General features: G+C 44.1%; 1 protein-coding gene across 3 annotated transcripts in view; it reads left to right on the top strand.

Annotated features, from left to right (window-relative positions):
• NMT2 (N-myristoyltransferase 2) overlaps positions 1–27,187 on the top strand; it is a 78,523-nt gene that overhangs the window by 18,303 nt on the left and 33,033 nt on the right. For 2 of the 3 annotated variants that reach the window (XM_027073500.2, XM_053225333.1), the window contains exon 2: positions 26,399–26,534. In XM_027073500.2, coding sequence (XP_026929301.1) covers positions 26,399–26,534 — 136 coding nt within the window. Of the gene's footprint in view, positions 1–26,398; positions 26,535–26,933; positions 26,977–27,187 lie in introns of all 3 variants that reach the window. The other variant, XM_027073501.2, reaches the window with a different exon arrangement.

Below are 27,187 nucleotides of genomic sequence, written 5' to 3'. Positions count from 1 at the left end.
TATTTTGTTTTTCATATATGGTGTAAGAAAGTGATACAGTTTTGTTCTTTTGCATGTAGCTATCCAGTTTTTCCCAATACCATTTATTGAAGAAACTGTCTTTTCTTCATTGTATTTTCTTGCCTCCCTAGTGGTAGATTAATTGACCATATAAGCCTGGGCTTATTTCTGGGCTCTTTATTCTGTTCCTTGATCTCTGTATCTGTTTTTGTGCCAATGCCATACTGTAGTGATACAGTAGTTTTGTAGTATAATTTGAAATCCAGGAGTGTTTATCCTGCAGCTTTGTTCTTTCTTGAGGTTGCTTTGGATATTTGGGGTCTTTTGTGGTTCCTACAAATTCTAGGAGTATTTATTCTAGTTCTGTGAAAAATGCCATTGGTATTTTGACAGGGATTGCATTGAATCTACAGATGCTTTGGGCAGTATGGACATTTTAACAATATTAATTCTTCTAACCCATGAGCATGGTATATCTTTTTTATTTATGTGTATCTTCTTCAATCTCTTTCATTAATGCCTTATAGTTTTTAGAGTATAGATCTTTTACCTCCTTGGTTAAATTTATTACTAGGTATTTTATTCTTTCTGGTGCAATTGCAAGTGAAATTGTTTTCTTAATTTCTCTTTTTCATAGTTACTGGTGTACAGAAATGCAGCATTTCTTCTGTATGTTAATTTTGTACCCTGGAACATTACCAAATTCATTTATTAGTTGTATTAGCTTTGGAGTGGAGACTAAAGTTTTCTATGTATAGTATGTTATGTATGAATAATGACAGTTTTACTTCTTCCTTTCCAGTTTGCATCCTTCTAATTTTTTTTCCTCACCTAATTACTGTGACTAGGATTCCAGTACTATATTGAATAAAAGTGGTAAGAGTAGGCCTCCCTGTCTTGTTCTTGATCTTGAAGGAAAAGTTTCTCTCAACTTTCTTCATTGTTGAGTATGATATTAGCTGTGGGTTTATCATATATAGTCTTTGCTATGAGATAAATTCTCTCTGTACCCACTTTATTGAGTTTTTATACTAAATATGTGTTGCATTTTGTCAAATGCTCTTTCCGTATCTGTTGAGATGGTCAAATGATTTCTTATTCTTTGTTTTGTTAATGTGCTGTATCACATTGAATCGATTTGTGAATATTGAACCATCCTTGCATCCCAGGAATAAATCTCACTTGATCATTCTGCATGATCCTTTTAATGGATTGTTGAATTCAGTTTGCTAATATTTTATCGAGAATTTTTGCCTCTGTCTCTATCAGGGATGTTGGCCTGTAATTTTCTGTTTTTGTATTGTGTATGTTTGGTTTTGGTATCAGGGTAATGCTGGCATCATAGAATGAACTTGGAAGCATTCCTTCTCTCCTCTTAGTTTTTGGAGTAGTTTTAGAACAGATATTAACTCTTCTTTAAATGTTTGGTAGAATTCACTGGTGACACTGTCTGGTCCTGGAAGTTTGTTTGTGAGAGTTTTTGATTACTGACTCAATTGCATTACTAATAATGGATCTGTTCAGATTTTCTGTTTCTTCTTGATTGAGCCATGGAAGATTGTTCTTTGGAATTTATCCATTTCTTCTATATTGTCCCAATTGATATATAATTGTTCATAGTAGTCTTTTATGACTCTTTGTATTTCTGTTGTATCAAATATAACTTCGTTCATTTTTTATTTATTTGAGTCCTCTCTTTTTCTTTTTTTTTAAATGTTTACTTTTGAGAGAGAGAGACAGACAGAGCATGAGTTGGGGGGGCGGGGGAGGGGCAGAGAGTGGGAGACACAGAAACCACAGCAGGCTCCAGGTTCTTGGCTGTCAGCACAGAGTCTGCACGGGGCTCAAACTCATGAAGCGCGAGATCATGACCTGAGCCAAAGTCAGACACTTAACTCACTGAGCCACCCAGGTACCCCGAGTCCTCTTTTTTTCTAGATCAGTCTTTCAAGAGGTTTATCTTTTCAAAGAATGAGTTCTTAGTTTCACTAACCCTTTCTTTGTTATTTTAGTCTCTAATTAATTTATTTCTACTCTGATCTTTATTATTTCCTCCTTTCTAACTTAGGGTTTTGTTTGTTCTTCTTTTTCTAGTTCCTTTAGGTGTAAGATTAGATTGTTTATTCGAGATTTTTCTTCTTTCTTGAAAAGGACTTGTATTACTCTAAACTTCCCTCTTAAAAATGCTTTTGCTACATCCCATAGATTTTGGAGTATTGTATTTTCATTTTCATTTATCTCAAGGCATTTAAAAAAATTTCTTTTGTTGTTTTTTGTTGTTATTGCTGACCCATTGGTTGTTCAGTGGCATGTTATTTTGTCTCTGCATGTATGTGGTTTTTTGTGTGTGTGTGTTTGTTTTTTGTTTTATTTTTTTTCCAGTTTTCTCCTGGTAGTTGGTCTCCAGTTTTAGACTGTTGTGGTTGGAAAAGATGCTTAATATGGTTTGAATCTTCTTAAATTTACTGAGACTTGTTTGTGGCCTAGCAGCCTGTATCTCTCCTAGAGAACATTCCACATATACTTGAGAAGAAATATGTATTCTGCTGTTTTTGGATGGAAGACTCTGTATATATCTGTTAAGTCCATCTGGTCTAACATGTGGTTTAAGGCCACTGTTTCCTTATTAGTTTTCTGTCTGGATGATCTAAGTGGGATGTAAAGTCCCCTACGATTAATGTATTACTGGCAGTTTCTCCCTATTTATTAACACCTGCTTTGTGTATTTCGATGCTCCATTGTTGGATGCATAGATACTTACAAATGTTAAATCTTTTGTTGGATTGCTCCTTTTATCATTATGTAATGCCCTCCCTTGTCTCATGATATAGACTTTGTTTTAAAGTATATTCTGTCTGGGGCACCTGGGGGGGCTCAGTCAGTCATGCAACTGACTCTCAATTCTGGCTTAGGTCATGATCTTGCAGTTCACGAGATTGAGTCCTACATCGGGCTCTGTGCTGATATCCCTACTTGGGATATTCTCTCTCTCTCTCTCTGTCTCTCTCTCTCTGTCTCTTCCCCGCTTATGCTGTCTCTCTTTCTCAAAATAAATGAATAAACATTTTTTAAGAATTTAAAGTATATTCTGTCTGATATCTGTTGCTACCCCAGCTTTATTTTTGTTTCTGTTTGCATGGACTGTCTTTAACTATCCCTTCACTTTTGGTCTGTGTGTGCTTTTAGGTCTGAAGTGAGTCTCATGTAGGCAGCATGCAGATGGGTCTGTTTGTTTGTTTATTTATTTTCCATTCAGTCATCCTATGCCTTTTTTCCTGGAGCATTTAGTCCATTTACATTTCAAGTAATTATCAATAGGTGTATATTTATTGCTGTTTTGTTTACTGTTTGCTGGTTGTTTTTGTAGTTCTTTGTTTCTTCTCTTCTTTGTGGTTTTTCTTTAGTGTTATGTTTGGAATTCTTTTCTCTTTATTTTTTGGAGATTTATTACAGGTTTTTGGTTAGTGGTTACTGTGAAGTTCATATATAACAACCTATGTGCATAGCAGTCTATTTTAAGTTGGTGTTTGTTTAAGTTCACATGCATTCTATATTTTAACGCCCTCGCCATCCACTTTTATGTGTTCGGTGCCATATTTTGCATCTTTTTATTTTGTGTGTTTCTTAAGTAATTCTTGTAGATTTAATTGATTTTTTTGCTTTTGTCTCCTAATCTTCAGACTACTTTGTGAGTGATTGGCCTCCGCTACCTTCTGGGTTGCATATCCTACTATAAGCTTGCCTTTAGCAGTGAGATTTTTTTCTAATTATGGCTTTTTCATTTTTACTTAAAGCAGTCCCTTTAATATTTCTTATAAAGCTATTTACTGTGGGTGAACTGCTTTAGCTTTTGCTTCTCTGGGAAACCCTTTATCTCCCCTTTAGTTCTGAATGATAATCTTGCTGGATAGAGTGTTCTTGGTTTACGTTTTTTTCCTTTCAGCATTTTGACTATATCATGACACTTCTCTCTGGCCTGCAAAGCTTATGTCAGAAAATCAGCTTGTGGTCTTATGGGGGTTCCTTTATATGTAACTAGTTGATTTTCTCTTGATGCTTTTAAGATTCTCTCTTTAATTTTTGGCAGTTTAATTATAATGTGTCTTATTGTGGAACTCTTTGGGTTTATCTTTTTTCAAACTCTCTGTGCTTCCTGGACCTGGATGTCTGTTTCCTTTACCAGGTTAAGGAAATTTTCACCTGTTATTTTTCAGGTGAGTATTCTGCCCGTTTCTCTTTCTTTTCTCCTTCTGGAACCCCTATAATGTGAATGTTAACATGCTTGATGTTGATGTCCTAGAGGTTCCTTAAACTATCTTAATTTTTTAAAATTCTTTTTTCTTTTTGCTGTTCAGTTTGGGTGATTTCCATTACCCAGGCTTCCAGATCGCTGATCTGTTCTGTGTCCCCCAATCTGCTGTTGATTCCTGCTAGTGTGTTTTTCATTTCAGTTAATTGTATTCTTCAGCTCTGACTGGTTCTTTCTTATATTTTCTATGTTTTTGTTGATGTTCTCACTGTATTCACCCATTGTTCTCTCAAGTCCATTGGGCATCTTTATAACCATTACTTTGAACTCTTCAGAAAGAATGCTTACTTCCATTTCATTTAGTCTTTTTTGAGGCCGTGTCTTTTTCTTCTGTTTGGAACATATTATTCTGTGTCTTAATTTTGCCTGACTCTGGGGCGCCTGGGTGGCTCAGTTGGTTAAGCATCCAACTTCAGCTCAGGTCATGATCTCACGGTTCATGAGTTTGGGCCCCGCATCAGGCTCTGTGCTGACAGCTCGGAGCCTTGAGCCTGCTTCAGAATCTGTGACTCCCCTTCTCTCTGTCCCCTCCCCAGCTCATGCTCTGTCTCTGTCTCTCAAAAAATAAATAAACGTTAAAAAAATTTTTTTTTTAATTTTGCCTAACTCTGTGTTTGTTTCTGTGTATAAGGTAATTCAACTATGTCTTTTGGTCTTGAAGGAATGTCCTTTCATAGGAGATGTCCTGTGGGGTCTAGAAGCTCGGTCCCCCTCACCACCAGAGCCAGCTGCTCCAGGTGTGTTCTCTGTGTGGGCTGCATGTGCCCCTCTGTTGTGGCCAAGCCTCCATTGCAGGGGGCTTGCTGCTGGGCAGGGCTGGCCTGCAGCCTGGGACTGCTGCAGGTACGCTAGGGATAGCAGCCTCTGGGCTGCGGGGTTTGAGGAGGAATGGGATTGTGCAGGGCTCTTAGCAGAACATGCCTCCTGGCCTTAGCAGTCCACAGGAACAGTTTCAAAATGGCGCCTGCTAGTGCCAGGATCAGCAGAGCTGAATGAGACAGCAAAATGGCTAATACCATTGGAGGGGCCCAGCTGCCTCCTGCCTACCTTGGAAGCCCTCAAGATTAGTAAATGAGTCTCCTTTACCTATAATCTATGCACTTTTCATTCTAGAGCCTTTGTACTCATTTCCAGGTCTAGTGAGTCTATGCGTAAGCCCTCTAAGAGTGGGTTTTTCTTTCCCTACAGTTGTATAGTTTTCCTGAATTTACTCCCTATTGGTTTTCAAAGCCAGGTATTAAAAAAAATTTTTTTTAATGTTTATTTGTTTTTGAGAGAGTGTGAGCAGGGGAGGGGCAGAGAGAGGGGGAGACAAAGAATCTGAAGCAGGCCCCAGGCTCTGAGCTGTCACCAGAGCCCCACGTGGGACTCAGACCAGCAAACTACGAGATCGTGACCTGAGCCGAAGTCAGAAGCTTACCTGACTGAGTCACCCAAGTGCTCCTCAAAGCCAAGTGTTTTAGGGTCTTCTTGCTCCTGTGCAGGATCTAAGTGTTGGCATGCCTGGTTTGGAGCTCAAATCTCTTGTTCCTTAGAGAAGATTTTCTTACTGTTAAGGCCCCTTCCGACTGTGGAGCTCCATGGCTGGGGGTGTGGGGTTTTTTCCCCCTTACTGAGACTGTATCTCTGTCCCTTCTACCCATCTTCGTGCCATCGCTGTTGTGGTGGGTTCTCTGTCCAGTTTCTAGGTCTCCTTCTGTATGTAGATGAAGATTTGTTGTGTCAGTGGGACTCCTCCTGAGCTCCGTATCTTCTTATGCTGCCATCTTGAGTCCTTTTCCAGAGCCTTTGTTCTTGACCGTCTTAGGCATTGTAATTATTATAGATGATTTAGAAAATGCATGAAAGTACAACCAAGCATACCGATAATCCCATTGTTTTCTGTGCAGAAATAGTAAATCAAGGGGAAGAATTTATAAAATAACTAAAATATCAAACTACTAATGGTTTTTGTGGGGAGGAGCTCAGTGATTTCTAGTGGAATCCTGTGAAACCTAAAATCGTTATTTCGGGGATTCACAAAGCCTAAATTAGTTCCTTTGATGTCTTTCTTAAAATTAATGTATTAGTTATGATAGGCTAAACTGCTGTGTCAACTAGACCCTATTGTGTAATTCGCTCAGTGCAACCGAAGTTTCCTTATTCCCGTGACAGCCGCGGGCAGGTGTTCAGATGGGCGGCAAGAAGAGTCTCCTTCGTTCTGCCAGCCAGAGCCTAGAATTCTGCCATCACATGGCTCTCCCATCCTCTGTTGTCTCATCCTACACCCACCATCAGCACGTGGGAAGGGAGAACACCCAAGGGGGTCTCTAGGCCAGCAGGAAGGGGCGGAACCCCCCCTCCCCCTCCCATCCCTCTGGCCAGAACTTAGTCACATGGCCATACCTGCCTGTGAGTGAGCTGCGAGATGTAGTCTGGTTGTGAGCCTGAGAAGAGGCGAGATGGATCTTGTGGTTCGCTAGCAACCTCTGCCTCGCTTGTTTCTCCTGGAGCATCTGCAGAACGTTTGCATGGCCGTATTGCCCTGTTCATTCCAGTGAGTCCTGTCCGTGGAATCCTTGAAGATTTCCTTGAAGAGATTTGCTGGCTATGCTTATGAAATATGTGCCATTTCTATGGCCGAGAAGGAGTTTATTGGTTTACCTTTTAAGGATAAATGGGGTTTGAACATGGCAAGGATTCTCTGTAGGCACAGACGGAAGTAGCTGTCCTTCCTGCAGTAAGAAAATGGAGAGGCTCTTCTTTGTGAACCTTTTGTATGAATTCTTGGGGACCCAGGAAGTGCAGCTTCTGTTCTTTAAGAACCAAGAGATCTTTATATATTGTTTTTAATTAAAAAAAAATGTCTTATTTATTTTTTGAGACAGAGAGTGTGAGCAGGGGAGTTGCAGAGGGAGAGGAGGGCAGAGGATCCAAGGCGGGACTCCATGCTGACAGGCTGTCAGTGAGGAGCCCGATGCAGGGCTCGAACTCGTGAATCGTGAGATTGCGACTTGAGCCGAAGTTGGACGCTCAACCAACTGAGCCACCCAAGTGCCCCAGAACCGAGAGATCTTTATAAAAGGGCTGGGTGAGTTCCATGGCTAAACTGTGGTTCAGTGGTCACTCTCAAGCCCTGAGAGTCTGAGTCCGTTTTTCTTCATTGGATTTCCAAGAAGAGTCTTTTTTTTTTTTCAAGTTTATTAATTTATTTTGAGAGACAGAAAGTATGTGGGGGAGAGCAGAGAGAGGGAGAGAGAGAGAAAATCCTAAGCAGGCTCTGCACCGTCAGTGCAGGGCCCGATGAGGGGCTCAAACTCACAAACCGTGAGATCGTGACCTGAGCCAAAGTTAGATGCTTAACTGACTGAGCCACCCAGGCGCCCTGTTAAGAGTCTTCGTGAGCAGGGCTTTTTCTTTATTATTCTGAGGATCCGGCAGCATCTCTCCTACCCAGGGGCCATGACATCTGAGTGTCACACACTCCTCCTGGTCTGCAGAAGGCAGACCACAGATACGCCACCACGGGCAACGCTTGATCTACGTGGGCCTTGACATCATCCTGACATCTCCAGAGAAAGGAGTTTCACCTGCCAGTTTGGTTTTTTTTTTAACAGTTCTGTTGAGATATACTTCACATACCCTACAATTCGCCTATTAAAAGTGTACAATTCTGGGGGCGCCTGGGTGGCTCAGTCGGTTAAGCGGCCGACTTCGGCTCAGGTCACGATCTCACGGTCCGTGGGTTCGAGCCCCGCGTCAGGCTCTGGGCTGATGGCTCAGAGCCTGGAGCCTGCTTCCGATTCTGTGTCTCCCTCTCTCTCTGCCCCTCCCCTGTTCATGCTCTGTCTCTCTCTGTCTCAAAAATAAATAAACGTTAAAAAGTGTACAATTCTGGGGCACCTTGGTGGCTCAGTTAGTTGAGCGTCCCTCTTTGGCCCAGGTCACGATCTCACGGTCTGCGAGTTGAGGGCCCCGCGTCAGGCTTGCTGCTCTCAGCCTGTCAGCACAGAGCCCACTTTGGATCCTTTGTTCCCCTCTCTGCCCCTCCCCCCTCCCCTCCCTCCCTCCCTCTCTCTGTCTCAAAAATAAAATATTAAAAAAAAAAGTGTGGACTCTGACTGGACTTTCTGGCTCAGTCTGGGCTGTCCCACTTTTTTTTTCCTTTTTTAATTTTTTTTTTTAACGTTTATTTATTTTTGAGACAGAGAGAGACAGAGCACGAATGGGGGAGGGGCAGAGAGAGAGGGAGACACAGAATCCAAAGCAGGCTCTAGGCTCTGAGCCATCAGCCCAGAGCCCGATGCGGGGCTTGAACTCACGGACCGTGAGATTGTGACCTGAGCCGAAGTCGGACGCCTAACCGACTGAGCCACCCAGGCACCCCTGGGATGTCCCACTTTAAAATAAGTAAAGTGTATAGTTCTGTGGCATTTCGTAGATTCACGGGGTTGTACAACTATCCCACAATCAATTTTAGAACATTTTCATCACCCCAAAAAGAAACCTGTGTCACTTAGCTGTAACTCCCCGGCCCTCTTCATCCTCCCAGCCCCTGACAACCACTGATCTATTTTGTCTCCATAGATTTGCCTGGTCTGCACATCTTGTGCAAACGGAATCCTTATCCTGATGTTCTCAGGCTCCATCCACGTGTCAGTGTTTCGTCTTTCATTGCTGAGAAATACGCCATTGCATGGATGTAACGCGTCTTCTTTATTCAGTTGTCAGTTGGTGGGCATTTGGGTGCTTTCTGCTAGTTGGCTGTTACAAATGATGCTTCTCTGAACGTTCGTGGACAAGTGTCTGCGTGGCTGGTTCACGTCTCTCAGGCATACACCTAGGAGTGGGACTACCTGGCAGTGGTTAGCATTTTGAGAAGCTGCCAGACTGTTTTCCATTTCTGCCAACAGCGAGTGAGGGTTCGGCTTTGTCCACGTGCCTGCTGGCACTCTGTTACCTTTGGGGATTACACTTGTTCTTGTGAGTGTGAAGCTGTATGCCTGTCAGTTCTCATCTCCAAACTGTAATCTGCTAGAGGCTTCTGGAAAGTGGAAAAGTAGTTCTTCCTCATTGAGGGGTGAGGAAGTTCTGCTGCTTATCACTGTGTCACTGCCATCAGATCCGTCTGGGAGTTTGGAGGAGGGGATGGCTAATTTAGTGAGAAGGAGAGGAAAAGGGGGAAAAAAATTCTTGGTGAGCTAGAGTTAACAAAAATGATTGCAGTTTCTCCATTCTACCACAATAAGTATAATTAAAAAAAAACTTTTTAATGTTTATTTACTTTTGGTGGGGGGTAGGCAGACAGAGAGAAGGAGACAAAGAATGTGAAGCAGGTTCCAGGCTCCGAGCTGTCAGCACAGAGCCTGACGCAGGGCTCGAACTCAGGGACTGCGAAGTCGTGACCTGAGCTGAAGTTAGATACTTAACCGACTGAGCCACCCAGGCGCCCCTAATTTATCTTTTATAGAACAAAATTGACACTCAGGACAAAAATTTCTGGATTCTTCATTGGTGGAGAAATTTCCATCCATTGGGTAGGCAGGCATTCAGACTAGTCATAATCTCTCACTCTCTATCCCTCTGGATTAAAGCATTTTAGAGATTTGGAGATACTTTAAAGTAGGTGTATTAGACAGAAGAGGCTCCCAGTGGTTTCCAGAAAAGCCATAACCAGCAGAGTAAAAGAATTGAGGCAGGACAGGGATAATTCCCTGGGTTGGGAAGCCAAGGGCATGTCTTGATGACTTTAGTTACCACTCCCCACCCCCTGCACCCAACAAAGTATTGAGCACATAATAGATGCACAATAAAGACGTGATGATAGGCTATAGCGTTACAGCAGATACTCGGCACCCAGGAAGAGACAAGCATCAAGCTCTTGGGGAACCAGAAAAGACTGTTTATTTCACACTGCTGCCAGCCCAGCAGACTCATGTCCAAAGCTGAGCATCCAGCTCGGGTTTTACTGATCTTTTACACATAACGTGCTTCTGGGTTGGGCGGGACTAGTATAGTCAAGCTTCTGGTTCCTGGCTGCTGGCTCACGTCAGAGACAAGCCTGATAACAGAAGCCCAGAGCATGTTAAGGGAGTATCTGGCCTCGGACATCTGGCTGGCCCTTTTTATTTGCATTTACCAGCTTTTCTTCTCAATAGTAAGTTTACCCTGCAGGTAGGAGAACTGTAGCTTTCAGAGTTTTTTAACGCCTGGCAGTAGGTGATTAGAGTCATCTCAAGAGCCAGAATTATTCACTCATTGATTCAACAAGCATTGGTCGTGAAAATCTAATGTCAGGCATTAGAGCGACACAGACCTTAGGGGTGCAAATGGGAATAGCTTTCATCTGTTACACGCCCCCCCCCCCCCCACGATGTGGTACATCCATTAACCACACAGTCACAGTTCAGCAAGTTTACCACTCTACAAAGGTGCCAGCCGTACCCTCTCTACGCAGGGCATTCCTGAAATATTCAGACTCCCAAATCAGAGAATTCGCAAAACCATACTTACCCGCAGCGTACTTCCTGCGCCAGTATGTGGCTCTGATGTGTTTAAGCCCAGTTGCTAGTCAGATATTTATGGTTGTCTTTAGCCACCAGATGATTTTAAATATAAACATCACAATAGTACAAATTTGATGAAAATAAACCACTCATTTTGGGGTAGGAACGCATGGCTGTTTTTAGACCACTTGGGTGCCATTTGGCTGGGTCTTCATGTTGTCTCCAAAAATGCGCACTGCTTTCTATTTTAGGATCAGGAACAGGGAACTATGAATCTGCATCTCAAGCACTGTCTCTTCAATAGTTTTTCTCACTATGGAAGATACCTTTTATTTATGTATGTTTCTAAAATTTTTTTTTAATTTTTTTTAACATTTACTCATTTTTGAGAGACAGAGTGTGGAGTGGGGGAGGGGCAGAGAGGGAGACACAGAATCCGAAGCAGACCCCAGGCTCTGAGCTGTCACCACAGAGCCCACTGTGGGGCTCGAACTCACAAACCACGAGATCCTGACCCGAGCTGAAGTCGGACGCTTAACTGACTGAGCCACCCAGGCCCCCCACCTTTCTTTTTTTGGGGGGTGATTTTTTTTTTAAACGTTGGGAGATACCTTTTATATTTCAACTTTACAGAGGAGTGAATTGTCAATTTTAAATGGAAAAGTTTATGATTTTAATACATAATAACTGAAGGAAAGAAGAGTCCCTTTATGACCTTGCTATTGGGTGATAAGGCTTTGTTATCAATTAGGATACTCTGAGGTATCCTGTGGGCTAAATAAAAAAAAAGCTCACAGTTCTGTTGTGTAGGTCGCCAAAGGTTTGTTTCCCACCCACACTGTGTGCGTGCAGGCAGGGTCCCCCACTCCTTAGAGGTATCAGGGGTGTTGCTTAGGTAGGAGGCTCCATCCGCTCCTGTGTCAGGGCTGCAGGGCTTGGAGGGAGGGTGAAGTCAGCAAAGAGGAAAGTGTAATGACTCTCCACCTTTCCCCCAGGAGTGACACCTGTCACTTGTTCTAACTTCCCATTGGCTGAGTGAACTGCCTATTCGCACATCAGTTTCCAGGGGATGGGGATGTATATGTGTGGTACTTTCCAGTGGCCGTGGGGGAGGAGATTCAGAAATACTGGTAAAGAGAGTGGCTGGCTGTCAGTAGAGCATGCAACCCCCCTCCCCGCAGCCCCGCCCCCTGCTTTTATTTTCTCTTTTTTAAAGTAGGCTTCACTGTGGAGCCCAGTGTGGGTCTTGAACTCACAACCCTGAAATTAAGACCTGAGCTGAGATCAAGAGTCAGATGCTTAACCCACTGAGCCACCCAGGTGCCCTGAGCATGCAGCTCTTGATCTCGGGGTTGTGAGTTTGAGCCCCATGCTGGGTGTGGAGATTACTTGAGAAAAAAATATTGGTGAGCAGGAATAATGTTTACCACACATCTGAGTAGGAAAACCCTGCTCTCCCGCTGTGTTTCTCCTGTACCTTCCCACTCCTGCCACATCACAGCACTGTGACACCAGGGGTGCGGGCTTTCCACCTAGCAGCTCTGCGACACCAGCTGGGTGCCCTACATACTAACTCCTTTCTGATATTGTCTTCCTGGAGGTCATCTCACATGACTCCCCCCCTCCCCGCTTCAGATGCCAGTCTCAGGCCCCGGTCATCACCCCTGCTTCTGACCAACCAATTATAAGTTGGGGAGATTATACGACCCCTTCCTCAGGTTCAATTAGTTTGAACTCACAGAACTCAAGAAAACGGTGACTTACTGTTTACCAGTTTACTGTAAAAGGATGTGATAGAGGGTACAGATGAACATCCAGATGGAAGAGGTGCATGCAGCAGGGTATGTGGAAAGAGGCATGAAACTTCCATGCCCTCTCCAGGTGCGCCACCCTCCCAGCACCTCCGTGTACTCCCAACCTGGAAGTTTTCCAAATCCCGTATGTAACGTTTGGGATTTTTATGAAGCTTCGTGAGTAGGCATGATTGGTCATTAACTCCATTTCCAGCCTCTCTCCCTTCTCTGGAGAATGGGGGGGAGGGCTGAAAATTCCAAGCTTCTTTTTTTCTTTTTAATTGTTTATTTATTTTTGAGAGAGAGAGAGAGAGAGAGCGAGCCAGAGAGCACATGAGCAGGGGAGGGACAGAGAGAGAGGAGAGGGAGACACAGAATCCAAAGCAGGCTCCAGACTCTAAGCTGTCAGCACAGAGCCTGACGTGGGGCTTAAACTCACGAACCGTGAGATCATGACCTGAGCCAAAGTTGGACACTTATCTGACTGAGCCACCCAGGCGCCCCTGAAAATTCCAAGCTTCCAATCATGGCTTGGTCTTTCTGATGATCAGAGACTGATATATTTTTTTCTACTATTTCATACATTTTACGGAGAAATGACAGACATTCTGTTCCTATGGAGCTCACATTGTAGTGGGAAGAGCAGATAAGAGCACCAGGTTAGAGTGTGCTACATAGAAAGATGCTGAGATGGCAATGACAGGGGGGTCATTGCGTTGGGGGCACCTAATCAGATTAGGGGAGGAGCAAGAAGCTTTCTCGGAGGAGGTGATTCTTGGCATGAATCTTGAGTGATAAGCAGTTTACCAGGCAGCAAAGGAGACACGGATGTCCTGGCAGAGAAAACAACATGCTTATCCACGTAGTAATAGCAGTACCTGCTGCTTATTGGCCAGCTTTCTTTGTGCAAGCCGCTAGACTGCACACTACAGGCCCTGTCTCATTTAGCTTCCCGTGGGCCTCCCATTTGCGTCTTACCTACTGCCTTAGGATGATATGCCTCATAAGACAGGACTTTGCTCTGTTTGCTGTTGTTCCAGTAACTGGTGCTCTGTAACAAACAACAGACATCTCATTAGGCTCACAGATCCTGTGGGTTAGGAATTTGGAAAGAGCCCGGTTGCAAGGGTTTCTCACTGGGGCTCATGCAGTCCACGTTCAGATTTCAGCTGGGGCCGTGGTAAGCTGAAGGCTCCGCCAGACTGGACACCCAAGGTGGCTCACTCGCGTGGCTGGCCGGTAGCTGTGGCTCAGTGTGTTCCTCCCTCCGCGTGCCCACCTCTGGCCCCCCAGCAGGGCTGGATTCAGGGTCGCCTGACCGAAAGAGTCTTCCACAAGAAGTGGGTGGGGGCCGCTTGCCATTCTCACTAGACTTGGAAGTCACATATTGACACATCCGTTGTGAGTGCTTGGTTGTGAGTGAGCCACAAGACTGTAAGTGCACACATTCCGGGGAGTGGGACTATTCCCAGGGCACAGGGGTACAAGAGCACCTGGCTCGAGGGGTCCCAAATAGACCAGGGTCAGTCCCTCACCACTGACAACATCCAAAGGCAGAGAGATGAGTGGAGGCGAAACAAGAAAGGAATTTATTTCGGTGAGGCCTCAAAGAGTGTCTCCAAAGAGTGTCTCCAAAGTACTTCCAGGTTTATATAAGGAAAACATGAGACAGAGGTCGGCGGGTACATGCAGGGGGGCAGTCAAGGTCAGGTCGATCATTGTCTTAGGGGTCTCGCTGGTGTCTAGGGAGTCCCTATTGCTTGAGGAGGTAGTTTTGGTCCCTGTGTGGGATGCTTTGCCTGCAGGGTCTTTTGCCTGAGTTGACAGATAAGCTGGAAAGAACTTAATAAATTAGGAAGTACTGACTGAGGTAAAAATAGAGGTAGTGGAGGTCTCCTTTCACATCCCCACCGGCAGAACAGCATCCCAGTTCTATGGAAGGACAAGCCTGTGTCTTCTGTAGCCACTTCCTGCTGACCAGGGATGACGCAGGGATTTCAGACCGGAGGACTCTGACAGGGTAGGATTTCGTTTCCCTAGTCCCTCCCGAAGTATACGGTAAGGCCGTCTCCACGCTTGTGCAAATAGCATAGGCTCCCATTTGACGAATACAAAAAAGTCAAACAACAACCACAAAGAACAAGAAATATAGCAATGCTAAGCAGGGCATGTTTCCATTTGGAAGGAATCAAATTTAGCCAAGTACTAAAAGAATCTAGAGCTAGAGTGTTTACAGCAGTGATATGTTTGTTTAAATCTTCTGTGGCTTCAGTTTTCGGGTAATTTGGAGTGTAGACACAACATTCTGGTTTTTTTTTTTTTAACTTTATTTATTTGGGAAGAGTGAGCGAGCACAGAAGGGACAGAGTGGGAGAGAGAGAATCTCAATGCACGCTGATAACACAGAGCCTGATGTGGGGCTCGAACCCACAAACTGGAATCAAGACCTGAGCCACGTAGGCCCCTGACATAACATTGTGTTTTAATGAGAGTATAGGTTTCTTCTTGGGCTACAGTCATAATATCAGGGGCCATGCTGTGTTTTGTTTTGTTTTGTCTTGTGTTTTAGAGTGCTAGCAGGGGAGAGGGACAGGGTGAGGCGGTGCGGGGAGAGAGGGAGAGAGAGAGAGAGAAAGAGAGAGAGAGCGAGGGAGAGAGAATGTCTTAAGCAGGCTGTATGCTCAACATGGAGCTTGATGTGAGGCTTGATCCCATGACCCTGGGATCATGACTTGATCCAAAATCAAGAGTCAGACTGACTAAGCCACCCCAGTGCCCCAAGGGCCATCCAGTTTTGAAGGACTGCCTTTCAAATTTATGTGGTTTCATCATTTAGGAGGGTGACTATTTGCTGGGTTTAATTAAAGGTGGCCACTGTATGCTTAGCCAAAGCCTTTACTTGTAATTCTACATTGATAGAGGCAGCTCCTGGGACAAACATGATCAAGGGTAAAACCATCAAGAAGCCCTCTTTGCCTGATGTCTAGCTTTAACAATGTCCTGATTACAAGGAATCAACTGGCATGTAGGAGACAACTCCTCTGGGAGATATGGGCATCCCTAAGTGCATCATCCAATTTAATCATAAGGAAGGTGGGCCATCCACTATTTCCACAAGTCCATAGCTAACCCATGGAGTGGGGTTTGCTCTGGCTTTTGAGGAGCGTTTTTGCTATCCCAGCCATGTAGTAAGTAAGCCATGTAGTAAGTCACGGTGATAGTTGACTTATACAACCGTTGAGGAGTCCATCCTGTTGTCCAGCTGTTAAAATAATGATGCGTCCACGGGGTCCTGTTATTATCCCCACTGAGTAATAGGCAAGAAGATTGTCTCTATACATGAGCTATTGTGCCCATTCTCTGAAGTTTACCTCAAGTTGTGTAGCTTAGGCAAGCGACAAACATCCTAAAACCACCAAAGCTAGAATTTTATATCCCAAAAGGTGTGTTTCTGAAATATAAATTTTCTCTCTAAAATCACTCTATTGGGGTGCCTGGGTGGCTCAGTCGGTTGAGTGTCCAACTTCGGCTCAGGTCATGATCTCACTGTTCGTGGGTTTGAGCCCCGCATCAGGTTCTGTGCTGACAGACAGCTCAGAGTCTGGAACCTGCTTCTGATTCTGTGTCTCCCTCTCTCTCTCTCTCTCTCTCTCTCTCTCTCTGCCCCTCCCCTGCTTTCACTCTGTCTCTGTCTCTTTCAAAAATAAATAAGCATTAAAAAAAAAATTAAAATCACTCTCATTTTCATCAGAGATAGCCAAAGTAGACTAATCTGTTTGTAAAACAAGTCCAGTTTTAACAAACTTGGCCCAATTATTGGCATAAGCACAGCAAGAATAGTCATTGTATAAGTTCTTATAAATCTGCTTTGCTGGGACTTTTTATAATGAATTAAAAAAACATTTTTTTAACGTTTATTTATTTTTGAGAGAGAGAGAGAGAGAGAGAGAAAGAGAGACAGAGTGTGAGCTGAGAAGGGGCAGAGAGAGAGGGAGATACAGAATCTGAAGCAGACTCCAGGCTCTGAGCTGACAGCCCAGAGCCCAATGCAGGGCTCGAAGCCACCAACTGGGAGATCATGACCTGAGCCAAAGTCTGGCGGTTAACTGAGCCACCCAGGCGCCCCTATGATGAATTTTAGATTGAACTTTTAATAGCTTCTCAGGGCCAGAAACCAAGCCAAATACTTGCCTTCAGATTTGCCTTGCAGTAGGGCACCTGGGTGGCTCGGTCGGTTAAGTGTGTCCGACTTCAGCTCAGGTCACGATCTCATGGTCTGTGAGTTTGAGCCCCCATCAGGCTCTGCACTGACAGCAGGGAGCTTATTTGGGATTCTCTGTCTCCCTCTCTCTCTGCCCCTCCCCCACATTCTCTTCCATTCACGTGCATGCTAACTCTCAAAATGAATAAATTAAAAAAAAAAAAAAAAAAGATCGCCTGAAATACCTATAGATTTGGACGAATTCCTCTTCTTGAGGTCCCCAAAACATCCTATGGTTTCCTGCAGCCATCAGGAAGTGACCTTCTTTACTCACCTCCTAAGACTGCTGGGAACTCTAAGCAGAGTCAGGCCACCATTTTCAAGCGCTCTGTTGGCTGCATGAAGTCAAGCTGAATTAGTTCCTTGAAGCTGTGTGGTCATATAGGAGTCTGTGCGTGTCTCTCCAGTATGACATTCCAGTCAAAACCTTGATAGCGTAACCAGCATTTCCAGTGGTGTCCTGTTACAAGGAGGACAGATTTTTATTGAACTTATGCAAATAATTTTAATTGCCATGAAGGAAAGAAGGCTCGCTGAGAGTTTCCGAAATCTAGAGGGTTTGGGAAGGGAGGAAAGATAAATGTTTCAGTTTGTTCACAAAGGAATATTTTATCATGTTTATGCAAGTCATAGGTATGACAGTTTCCTTAAATCTGGAAGAGCAAACGTTAGAGAACCAGCTCAAACCAGAGTCACAAAACTATTGTCATCTTCCTCAGTCCATTCAGTCCCTTGTTGCCACTTCTTGTTCTGTTTGAATGCAGCTTTTCCTTTAGTTCTTACCCAGTTTAATTTTACGATCTTAAAGATATCAGAAACCTGTAGTTATCAAAAGCCCTTTCAATGAATCTCCTTGAACATGAAACACACTTTCTAAGAGCAAAGGCAAAGTATAAACGACTCAAAAATGGCCATGTTTAAAGATTTGATGAGAGTTCATTATAATGCAGTTGGCAAGGAAATCAGGTTATTTCTGTGACATGCAGCGTTTCACCAATTAGAATGTCAAGGGATGGGGCGCCTGGGTGGCTCAGTCGGTTAAACTTCCGACTTTGGCTCAGGTCATGATCTCACGGTTCATGAGTTCGGGCCCCTCATCAGGCTCTGTGCTGACAGCTCAGAGCCTGCAGCCTGCTTCAGATTCTGTGTCTCCCTCTCTCTCTCTCTGCCCCTCCCCCCCCCCCAGACACACTCTGCCTCTTTCTCTCTCTCAAAAATAAACATTAAACAAAAAAAACAATGCCAAGTGATGACCTTATACCAAGACATATTAAAACTTGAGAGATTTTATATAAGAACAGTGATACCATTTACCCATACAACATAACCTAAGAAGGTTTATCATCATTTATTTAACAGTGTTCCCCAAATAACATTCCAAATGAACATGCCTAATTAGTCAAAAAGACTTCATTTAGATTTGGGTATTTAGGAACTTTTGTTAAAAACTTCAGAAGGTTTTAAAGCACATACCCAAATAGGATTACAGATCATTACAAAACTTAATATATAATTATCTGTTTAACCAAGGGTGGAAGGGTACCTAAGTTGTTAGCAAAACTTAGGTCCTTTAATAATGAGAAGTTTCTGTTCTCTTAAGTAATCAAACACCTGATAAAGACAGCATAGAAACTGTTTTTCTGGGCAGATAAAGAAAAAAAAAGCTTTGTTTACAATCTCTTATCAAGAGGAGACCAACAATCCGAGAAACTTTGTCTTTTTAACAGAGAGAAGAGCCAAGCTTCAGTCTTAATACAGGTGTCCTTTTAAAATTCATTCATGCCTGCCTGAGTCCTAACCACACATAAAATTCTTTTCCAAAGATTCCCTTCGCGGGGCTCCTGGGTGGCTCAGTTGAGCATCCACCTTTTGATTTGGGATCACGTCCTACATGGAATCCGTGTTAGGTGTGGAGCAGGCTTGGAATTCTCTCTCCCTTCCTCTGTCCCTCTCCAGCTCGAATGCACTCACTCACTCTCTCTCTCTCTCTCTCTCTCTCTCAAAAAAAAAAAAAAAAAAAACCAAAACAAAACCCAAAAAGCAATGATTTCCTTCACAGACCTTCTACAACTTTCTTCTCACATTCAGATTTTGTTTTAAGTTTTCCCTCTTTAAATAGCCAGTCTCATTTTAGGACAAGTTACTACTTTTCCCTCAATAAAAATGTATTCCCATTCTTCATAACTTTCTTATAAAAGACATGTCTTACTTTCCCTGCATACAGAGTTGCTTTCCTGGTCATTTCTTGGCAGTCTCAATTATGTCGATCAGACCTTTTACTTTTAGAAACGTTAGTCTCCGGTGAAAACTAAGCAGTAACCAATTGTGAACTGTCTGTTACACCATCTTTCATTTGGAAGGAGTCTTAAAAGTGTTGAGTGCATGTTGAAAACTACCACAGTCCATCTTCTGGCCAAAAATTATATTCTCCCATATGTGGACTACATTTACTCTCCCTAAGACCCTTTCCAGAATCATATCTGTGTTTTGGCTTATATATCAGGCTCAAGCTTTAAGTCTAGGATCTCATTATATAAACTAAGTCTAGGTGTGATCATGTCCACTTCCTACACATCCCTTGTGAAATGGTGGACAGATGTCAGAGAGCCCTGGTGGATATTTCCATCCCAGAGTGGGTTAGTAGAGAGCAAACCATACTCAATGGTCTGTGGAAGTTCTGAAATCCAATCAGGAGCGTATTGATGAGGTTTTGGGGTGATGGGTTTGTGAGTCCCAGAGCTGATGACCGAGAAAGAATTCTCGAAGATGTCTTTGGCGCAAAAAGGTGATTTTATTGAAGCTCATGGACGGGAACCATGGGCAGGAAGAGCTGCATCGGGGTTGTGGGGAGACATTGTTTTATGGAGTGGGGGGACATAGAGTCAAGAGAGAGTTTCCCAAACAGACTTTCACATGCTAAAGACTTTCTGGAGGCCTAGCTATTGTCAAGCTAAGGTTGTTTCTCCCTGTTGCAAAGTATTAAGACAGTCGGGAGTTCCTGGACTTTAGGCTATGATGGGATTGCCTTTTTCTGGTAAACTGGTGGATATTCTTATCAGTTTAACCTTTTTTGTTTGTTTTTGTCCTTTCCTGTTTTTGGGTAGCCTGGAGTGTCCAAGGAATATCATACATGTCCCATGGTGAGGGGCAGGGGGAGAGGCTGCTGTTAGCCTGCACTTTGCCCTCAACCTGCCTCATGCTCCCTCATCAGTGTCTCCAGCTCCTGAATCCCAAGTTCAGTCCCAGTCCTTGGGAGCTGTCCTCCGTGGCTCTGGTGTCTTGTCTTTCGGGCTCTTGGTGCTGGCTTTCCAATCACCCTTCCAAAAGAAAATGGACTTTGCACCTGAGTGAGTAACCTTTGTCTGCTTCCTGCCTATAAAAGGTTGAGAGTCCAAAGTCTTGTTTCCATTTTGTTCTGCTCTCTTTCAAGTGGGTATAATGCTTTTAGAAAGGTGTTGGGGGCTGTCCTGCAGTTTTCATTTTAATCCACTCTGTTAGACAAAAGCCACCCAGAATTCTCTTCTTTCAGATAAGCTTTTCTCTTTGTTGGGTTCCTGGTAAGGATGCTGTAGGACAGAAATTCTTAGAAGCTCTGTTTACAGAGGATAGACAAGTCCCATCCTTCAAGAGGTTTAGAAGGCCTTTTGTCTGTCTGGAACGGTCCAGAGGCACCACCTTCGATCTTTCTCAGGTCCTCACAAAGGGTCATACAGCTCCACCCTAGTGTTGAGTTTCTGTCCTGAGGCCATTTCTTAATATGCAAACCCCTTGCCTTCTGGAGATGCTGGGGATGAGGAACACTTATTTTTTAACCTACAAAGTACTGGATGAGTTTATATGTTCTCTGACTTCCACTCGGAAACGGAATAGCTTATTCTTCAGTTGATCTCTCTCTTGCCATTATCAACAGCTGGGCAAAGCCAGCAGCTGCAACCCCCTGCCCAGAAATCTTTTTAGTTAGATCATCAGCTCGTAGGTACATTTTCTGTACATCATCACCGGCCACAGCTTTATAAATGTTCCTGTAGTATGTAACACGGGTCTCCCTTCCTCGATCAGATTCCATATTTGAAAATGAAAAAGTCACTGAAATAATCATGACATGAAATACTGTCTCCCTTTTTCTTGGCGCCCTTGCCTTGTGTTTTGGGGATTTATTAGAGTGGCCCTCCATTTCCAGGCACCGCATTTCTGATCCAGATTTATTGCTGTGTAACAAATCATCGCCAAGGTAGTGACACAGAACAGCGGTCACTTCGTTATGCTCGCACCTGCTGTGGGTAAGGAGGTGGAAAGGCAGTTTCTCGCTTGGTGTCTTGTGCAGGTGCAGGCTTGACCGAGCTGGTGGTCCCGCCGGGCTCCTTCCCCCCCGCCCCCGTTGCTGCCGGCAGCTGCCTGGAGGCCAGGCCGGTGCGCTGTCCGCCGTCGGCTGGCCCGGCCCTCTTGGGGTGCTTGGACCTCTTCCATGGCTCCTGGCTGCCCCCAGAGTGACATCCTCAGGGAGCCAGGTGGAAACTGCATGGCCTTTTGTGACCTAGCCTCCAGAATCACACGGTGTCACTCCTGCTGGGTAAAGAGCAGGGGTGACAAGCTTGCCCAGATTCGAGGGGAGGGGAATTGACTCCACCTCTTGTTGGGAAAAGTATCAAAGAATTTTCAGACATGTTTGGAAATTGCTTGCACCCGGCATGGTATCTGGCAAAAAGAGAAGCTCACTAGGACATTGCATCCAATAAATCGGCCGGTCTGCCTCCCTTATTGTATTTGCTTATCAGTCTTTAGCAGGTGCAGTGTGACTCAGTAATAACAACTTATGTTACAACGGGGCTTGTATTTATAATGTATTCTTGAAAAATAGAGACATGGTACTTCACACTTTTATTCCAAATGAATTAGAAAGCTAAATATTATTTTCCAAAAGTCATAGAGTCAATAGAGGGACAACACAGAAGGATGATCATATAGTTTTGGAATAGGCAAGGTCTTTCTAATAAGCAATGTTTAAAAGCCCCAGAAGCCACAAGGGAAAATTTTTAAATATTAGGCTCCACCAAAATGTTAAATGTCTGTACAGGAGAAGATACCATAAAAAATACATGGGGCAGAGTATTTGCAATCTCAATTATACACAACAGCCTAGACAGTGTGACGCAGACATGAAGCAGTATTGCACAGGGCCGTTGGAAGGATGAAAGAAAAGTGCCCGAAGTAAAAATACTTAACACCTGATAGGTTCCATTCACGTGGTTCTAAAGACCACCTACAAACCAATTTTTTAAAGAGAGGGGTAACAGAAAAAGGATATGAGTGAGCAATTCATGGAAAACTAGAAGTGGTCCATTAACACGAAAAGATGTATAGCCGCGCTCCTGGTTAAACAAAGAAAAATTAAATCTGCAGTGAGACTTTTCTACCTGTCAGACGATCAGGGATGAAAAAGAATGGTAATATTTCAGTATTGGCAGAGAGGCTGGGACACTGACGTTCTCGTCTACTTACGGCTCTTTGTTCCTTTATAGGTGAGGTGTGTTTTGCCTCTGACTTCTTTCAGGGTTGTTGTTTCTTTTTAATCTTTGATTTTCAGTAGTTTGAAAATGATAATGCCTGTGCTGAGGCGGAGTGTTTTTTGACATGTATCCTCCTTGGTGTTCTCTGAGCTTCCTGGGTCTGTGGTTTGGTGTCTGACAAAATGGGGGAAATTCTCAGTCATGTTACTTCAAATATTTTTTCTTTTTTTTTTTTTTCCAAATATTTTTTCTTAATGCTTATTTATTTTTGAGAGAGAAAGAGAGTGCAAGCAGGATGAGGCAGAGAGAGGGAGAGAGGACAGAGGATCCGAAGCAGGCTCCCACTGACGGCGCAGAGCCCGATGTGGGGCCCAAACTCACAAACTGTGAGATGGTGACCGGAGCCGAAGTCAGACGCTTAACCCACGGAGCCACCCAGGCGCCCCTGTTTCACATATCTGGTTTCTGTGCTTGGTCTCTTTTCCAGCTGTGTATTTGGCCTTTCAGTACGCCTTGTAATTTTCTCTTGATAGCCAGACGCGAGGTACTTGGTAAGAGGAATGGCTGTAAGTGGGCCTTTGGTAGCATGGTGGCACGGTGTGGGCCGGGGAAGTTCTGTGGTCCCGCGATTGGGCCCCTGCCGGCGTTTAGTGAACCTGTGCCTCTGGACTGCGCACTCACTTGTGCTTTCTTCAGTTTTCTTCTTCCCCCGTGTGTGGGACAGGATGCCACAGTGGGCTGGGGTCGGGTATTTCCTTTCCCCATGTCTGTTAGGCTCTGGTCAACTGGTTTCTCCCGGGGGCAGGCCTTGTTGAGAACAGTGCACTGGCGGATTTCAGAACGTCACCTCTTCGCCTCCCACTGCCAGGCGTGTGTGAGGAGTTTTGTCTGGTATTTGCTGTGGGAACCTGATTGGGCTCCTGGAGGTAAAGTGTGGGTCCCCTTCTCCACACGCAGGCCCCAGCACTTGGTCTGTTACATTTGGAGTTTTCTTTCTTTCTTTTCTTTTCTTTTCTCTTTTTCTTTCTTTCTTTCTTTCTTTCTTTCTTTCTTTCTTTCTTTCTTTCTTTTTCGTTTTTTTTTAATGTTTATTTTTGAGAGACAAAGAGAGACAGATTGCAAGCAGGCAAGGGGCAGAGAGAGAGGGAGACACAGAATCCGAAGCAGGCTCCAGGCTCCGAGCTGTCAGCACAGAGCCTGACACAGGGCTTGAACTCACGGACCGTGAGATCATGACCTGGGCTAAAGTTGGACGCTTAACTGACTGAGCCACCCACACGCCCTACATTTGGGGTTTTCTTCCTGAGCAGCGGCTCCCATGGAGATGTGCTTTGCTCTGGGAAGCCTCAATACCCTGTATTCACCCATCCATCTTCAGTCTTGGGGCCTCTATTTTGCCCGGTGCCCTTGCCTTTCTCTTGGATCCAGTAGGAATTGTTGATTTTTCAGTCTGTTAGGATGGAGCAGTGATTTCTAAGCTCTTTACATGCAGAACCAGAAACTGATTTACTGTTGGTGGAGAGCCTATTGGTGCAGTTTAGTAAAGTGATCTTAATTTTCTTACTAAAACTAGAAATGTGCATGCTCTTTGACCTAGCATTTCCACCTTTGTGAAAGCATAAAGATGTAAATACCAGAATTTTTTTTTTTTGGCAGTAGCATTTTTTAATATAGGACTGGTTAAATAAAATATATATTTACACAATGGAATGCTTTCCACCTGCTAAAAAGAAATGAGGTAGCTCGGTGTTTCCTGACATGGAAAGGAGTCTAAGGAACATTAAGTGGAAGGAGAAAAAAAACAAGCTGGCAAATGGTATGTTGTGTTTTTTTTTAATGTTTGTTTATTTTTGGGAGAGAGAGAGAGAACACGTGTGCACAAGCCTGTGTGAGTGGGGGAGGGGCAGCGAGAGGGAGAGAGGGAGAACCCCAAGCAGGCTCCACGCTGTCAGCACAGAGCCTGTCGTGGGGCTCAATCCCACAAACCGTGAGATCATTACTGAGCCCGGACGCTCTGTCATCTGAGCCACCCAGGGGCCCCAGCAAATGGTATGTTTTTAAGATTCGGTTTCTGTTTAAAACTTATTCATGATAGGGGCGTCTGGGTGGCTGAGTCGGTTGAGCATCCACCTCTTGATTTCAGCTCAGGTAATGATCTCACGGTTCATGGGGTCGAACCCTGCATCCAGCTCTGAGCTGACAGTGTGGAGCCGGCTTGGGATTCTCTCCCTCTCTCTCTGCCCCTACCCTACTCTCACGAGGCATATGGTCTGTCAAAAAGGAAAAAAAGAAAAAGAAAAAAAAAACCAACTTGTTCATAGTAAAAATTAAGCCCTGCTTAGAGAAGAAAGAATATTTTGGAAGAATATATACCAGAAAAACCATTGGCTGCCTTTGAAGGACAATGTTCTAAAGCTGTTAATATGTATCGGTAAGATTTGTGTCTTGTATGATGCATGTATATTTGATAATTAGGTAAAAATTCAAGAGAAAAAGCAGGCAGCAACAGATAATTGAGAACAATAGAATGGAACTGATTGTTTCTATCACTTTTCCCTACATCCAGGCAATAATGCAGTAGTAATCTCGGACTCTGAATTTTAACTTACCTTCTGGGAATACTTTGGTAGCGTAGACCCAGTTAACTGGAAATTGCAAATCTCTCTGTGTTTCTTTTGCTCTTTCAGAAGGTGACAGCCATAAGTTGACAAGAGTTCCAGACAGAAATGTTTTACCAGTGAACTTTTTTTTTTTCACGTAGAATTTTTTGTTGTTCATTCCTCTTGTTAAATTATTTATTAAGGACAATTTCCCTTCTGCAGAGAAGTGGTTTCTTTGGCTCTGTGGTGTTGAGATTAGTGGCTTGTTGTACCCAAGAGATGTTTATAATGGAGTTTTTTACATGTATCTCTCCCTTAAAGGGCTGACTAAAAAGTAGGTTAGCAGAGCAGTGATACATGTGAGAGCTGTTTGACTTCCATGATAAAATATGATCTGTATCTACAGTCTTCCTGCTCTAATGATATCTGAGATCTAAGCACCTGTACTATGACTGAGTGTAGACTGATGATTCTTTGTTACTTGTCCTGTTAACTTTGCATCTAAATTTCATTTCCTGCTTTACATCCTGTTGTGAGTTTCTGGATCTAATCCCATCCTGTGTGTGAGGGGGTGGGGCTTCCCACAGGACACCAGGAAGTTCTAGGTCACAAGTAGAATTCTCATACAGTTGTGCTGTGATACTGTCTACCCAGAAGTAGTATCAGATTCCCTGGGGTAGGGGTTCAGTCCCGCCAGACTGCTCCCACCTTACCCTGTCCCCCCACTTCAGACGCCAGCTACAAACCCAAGTTGTCACCTGAACTTCTGACCAACCAGCTGTAAATCAGAGGTTCCCAAGACCCCTGCTCTGATTCCATTTGTTAGAACAGCCACAGAACTGAGAGAAACATTTTTTTTTTTACTAGATCACCGGGTTATCAGGAAAGAAATCAGGTGCGCCCCGTGGGAGAGATACGCAGGGCCAGGTGTGGGGAAGGGGTGTGGAGCCTCTGTGCTCTCTGAGCCCGCTACTCTCCCTGAACCCCCCCCCACCCGTGTTCACCAGCCCAGAAGCTCTCCGAACCCTGCCCTTTTGGGTTCTTATAGAGGCTTCGATACGTAGACGTGACTAATGAAGTCATTGGCCATTCTGCTGCCCCCCCCTCTCTCCTCCCTGGGGGTTGGGGGATGGGACTGAAAGTTCCAAACGTCTAACACATGGTAGGCACCGCTGGCAACCAGCCCCCATCCTTAGACGCTTTCCAAAAGTCACATCATTAACATGAGACATTTTTAAGCTATTGTCACGTAGGAAATAGGTACGAGAGCTATATACTTGGTCATCTGAATGATCAAATATCTTTGTTTCTTATAAATCACGGTATCATGCATCCTGACAGCTTTTTTTCCCCCTGCCTGTGTCTAATTTGTGTTGTCCTAAATGATTAACTTTATATAATGATTTTTTGTTCTTGTTTCGCCCTCTGTAAATTTTCTAACAGAAGTCCCGGAGCAGACTTGGGTGCCAAAAAGAAAAAGAAGAAGCAGAAGCGAAAAAAGGAGAAACCAAATTCCGGAGGCACCAAGTCAGACTCGGCATCTGATTCCCAGGAGATTAAAATCCAGCAGCCTTCAAAAGTGAGCCCCGTTTTACTGTCACCTCTGTGGTTTCTCAAGCACGTGAGAGCTGGTTTGTGCAGCTCGGTGCCGTGTTGGGGCACCCTTAGGGATTTGCTGTGACTGTATGCTGGAGGGCACTATACCTGGAGGCTATTTACAGCCTCCTGAAGCTGATGTTAAGTACCTGAATAACTAAGAGGTACAGACTGAGTTTTTGTGTGTATGTGGATAGAGCCTGCAATTTTCTCAGCGCAAATTAGTACGTAGATTGTAGCGAAAGAAGTTAAGTCTCATTGGGAGCTTGTTAGGTGTGCTGTTTTTTTTTTTTTTTAAGTTACACTTACTATTTAATTACTTTTAGTTCAGAAGATATTCACATTGTAATTTTTCTGGGTGTCTGTCTAATTACCTGAATAGCACAACACCATCTGGCAGCAGATTTCAGCGGGAGCAGCCACGGGTAAGTCTTCCGTTGACTTTGGGTCTGAGCAGTCTTCAGTGGCCGTTCTCAAATTCCATTGCCGAGGGTGGGAAATCGCTCCTAACATTCCCGCTGGAGAAACACCCATCCAGGACCAAACCAGCAGTTGTCCCGCTGAGCCCCGTGTTGGCAGATTGCCGGCCTCGTGGGGCTCTGGTGGGACAGATGGCAGGCGCCCCTTCCTGTGTGG

Source organism: Acinonyx jubatus, chromosome B4 (genome assembly GCF_027475565.1).
Source record: "Acinonyx jubatus isolate Ajub_Pintada_27869175 chromosome B4, VMU_Ajub_asm_v1.0, whole genome shotgun sequence".
Taxonomy (NCBI): domain Eukaryota; kingdom Metazoa; phylum Chordata; class Mammalia; order Carnivora; family Felidae; genus Acinonyx; species Acinonyx jubatus.
Note: the sequence above shows the minus strand (reverse complement) of the source record. Positions and strands in the feature narration are given on the sequence as shown.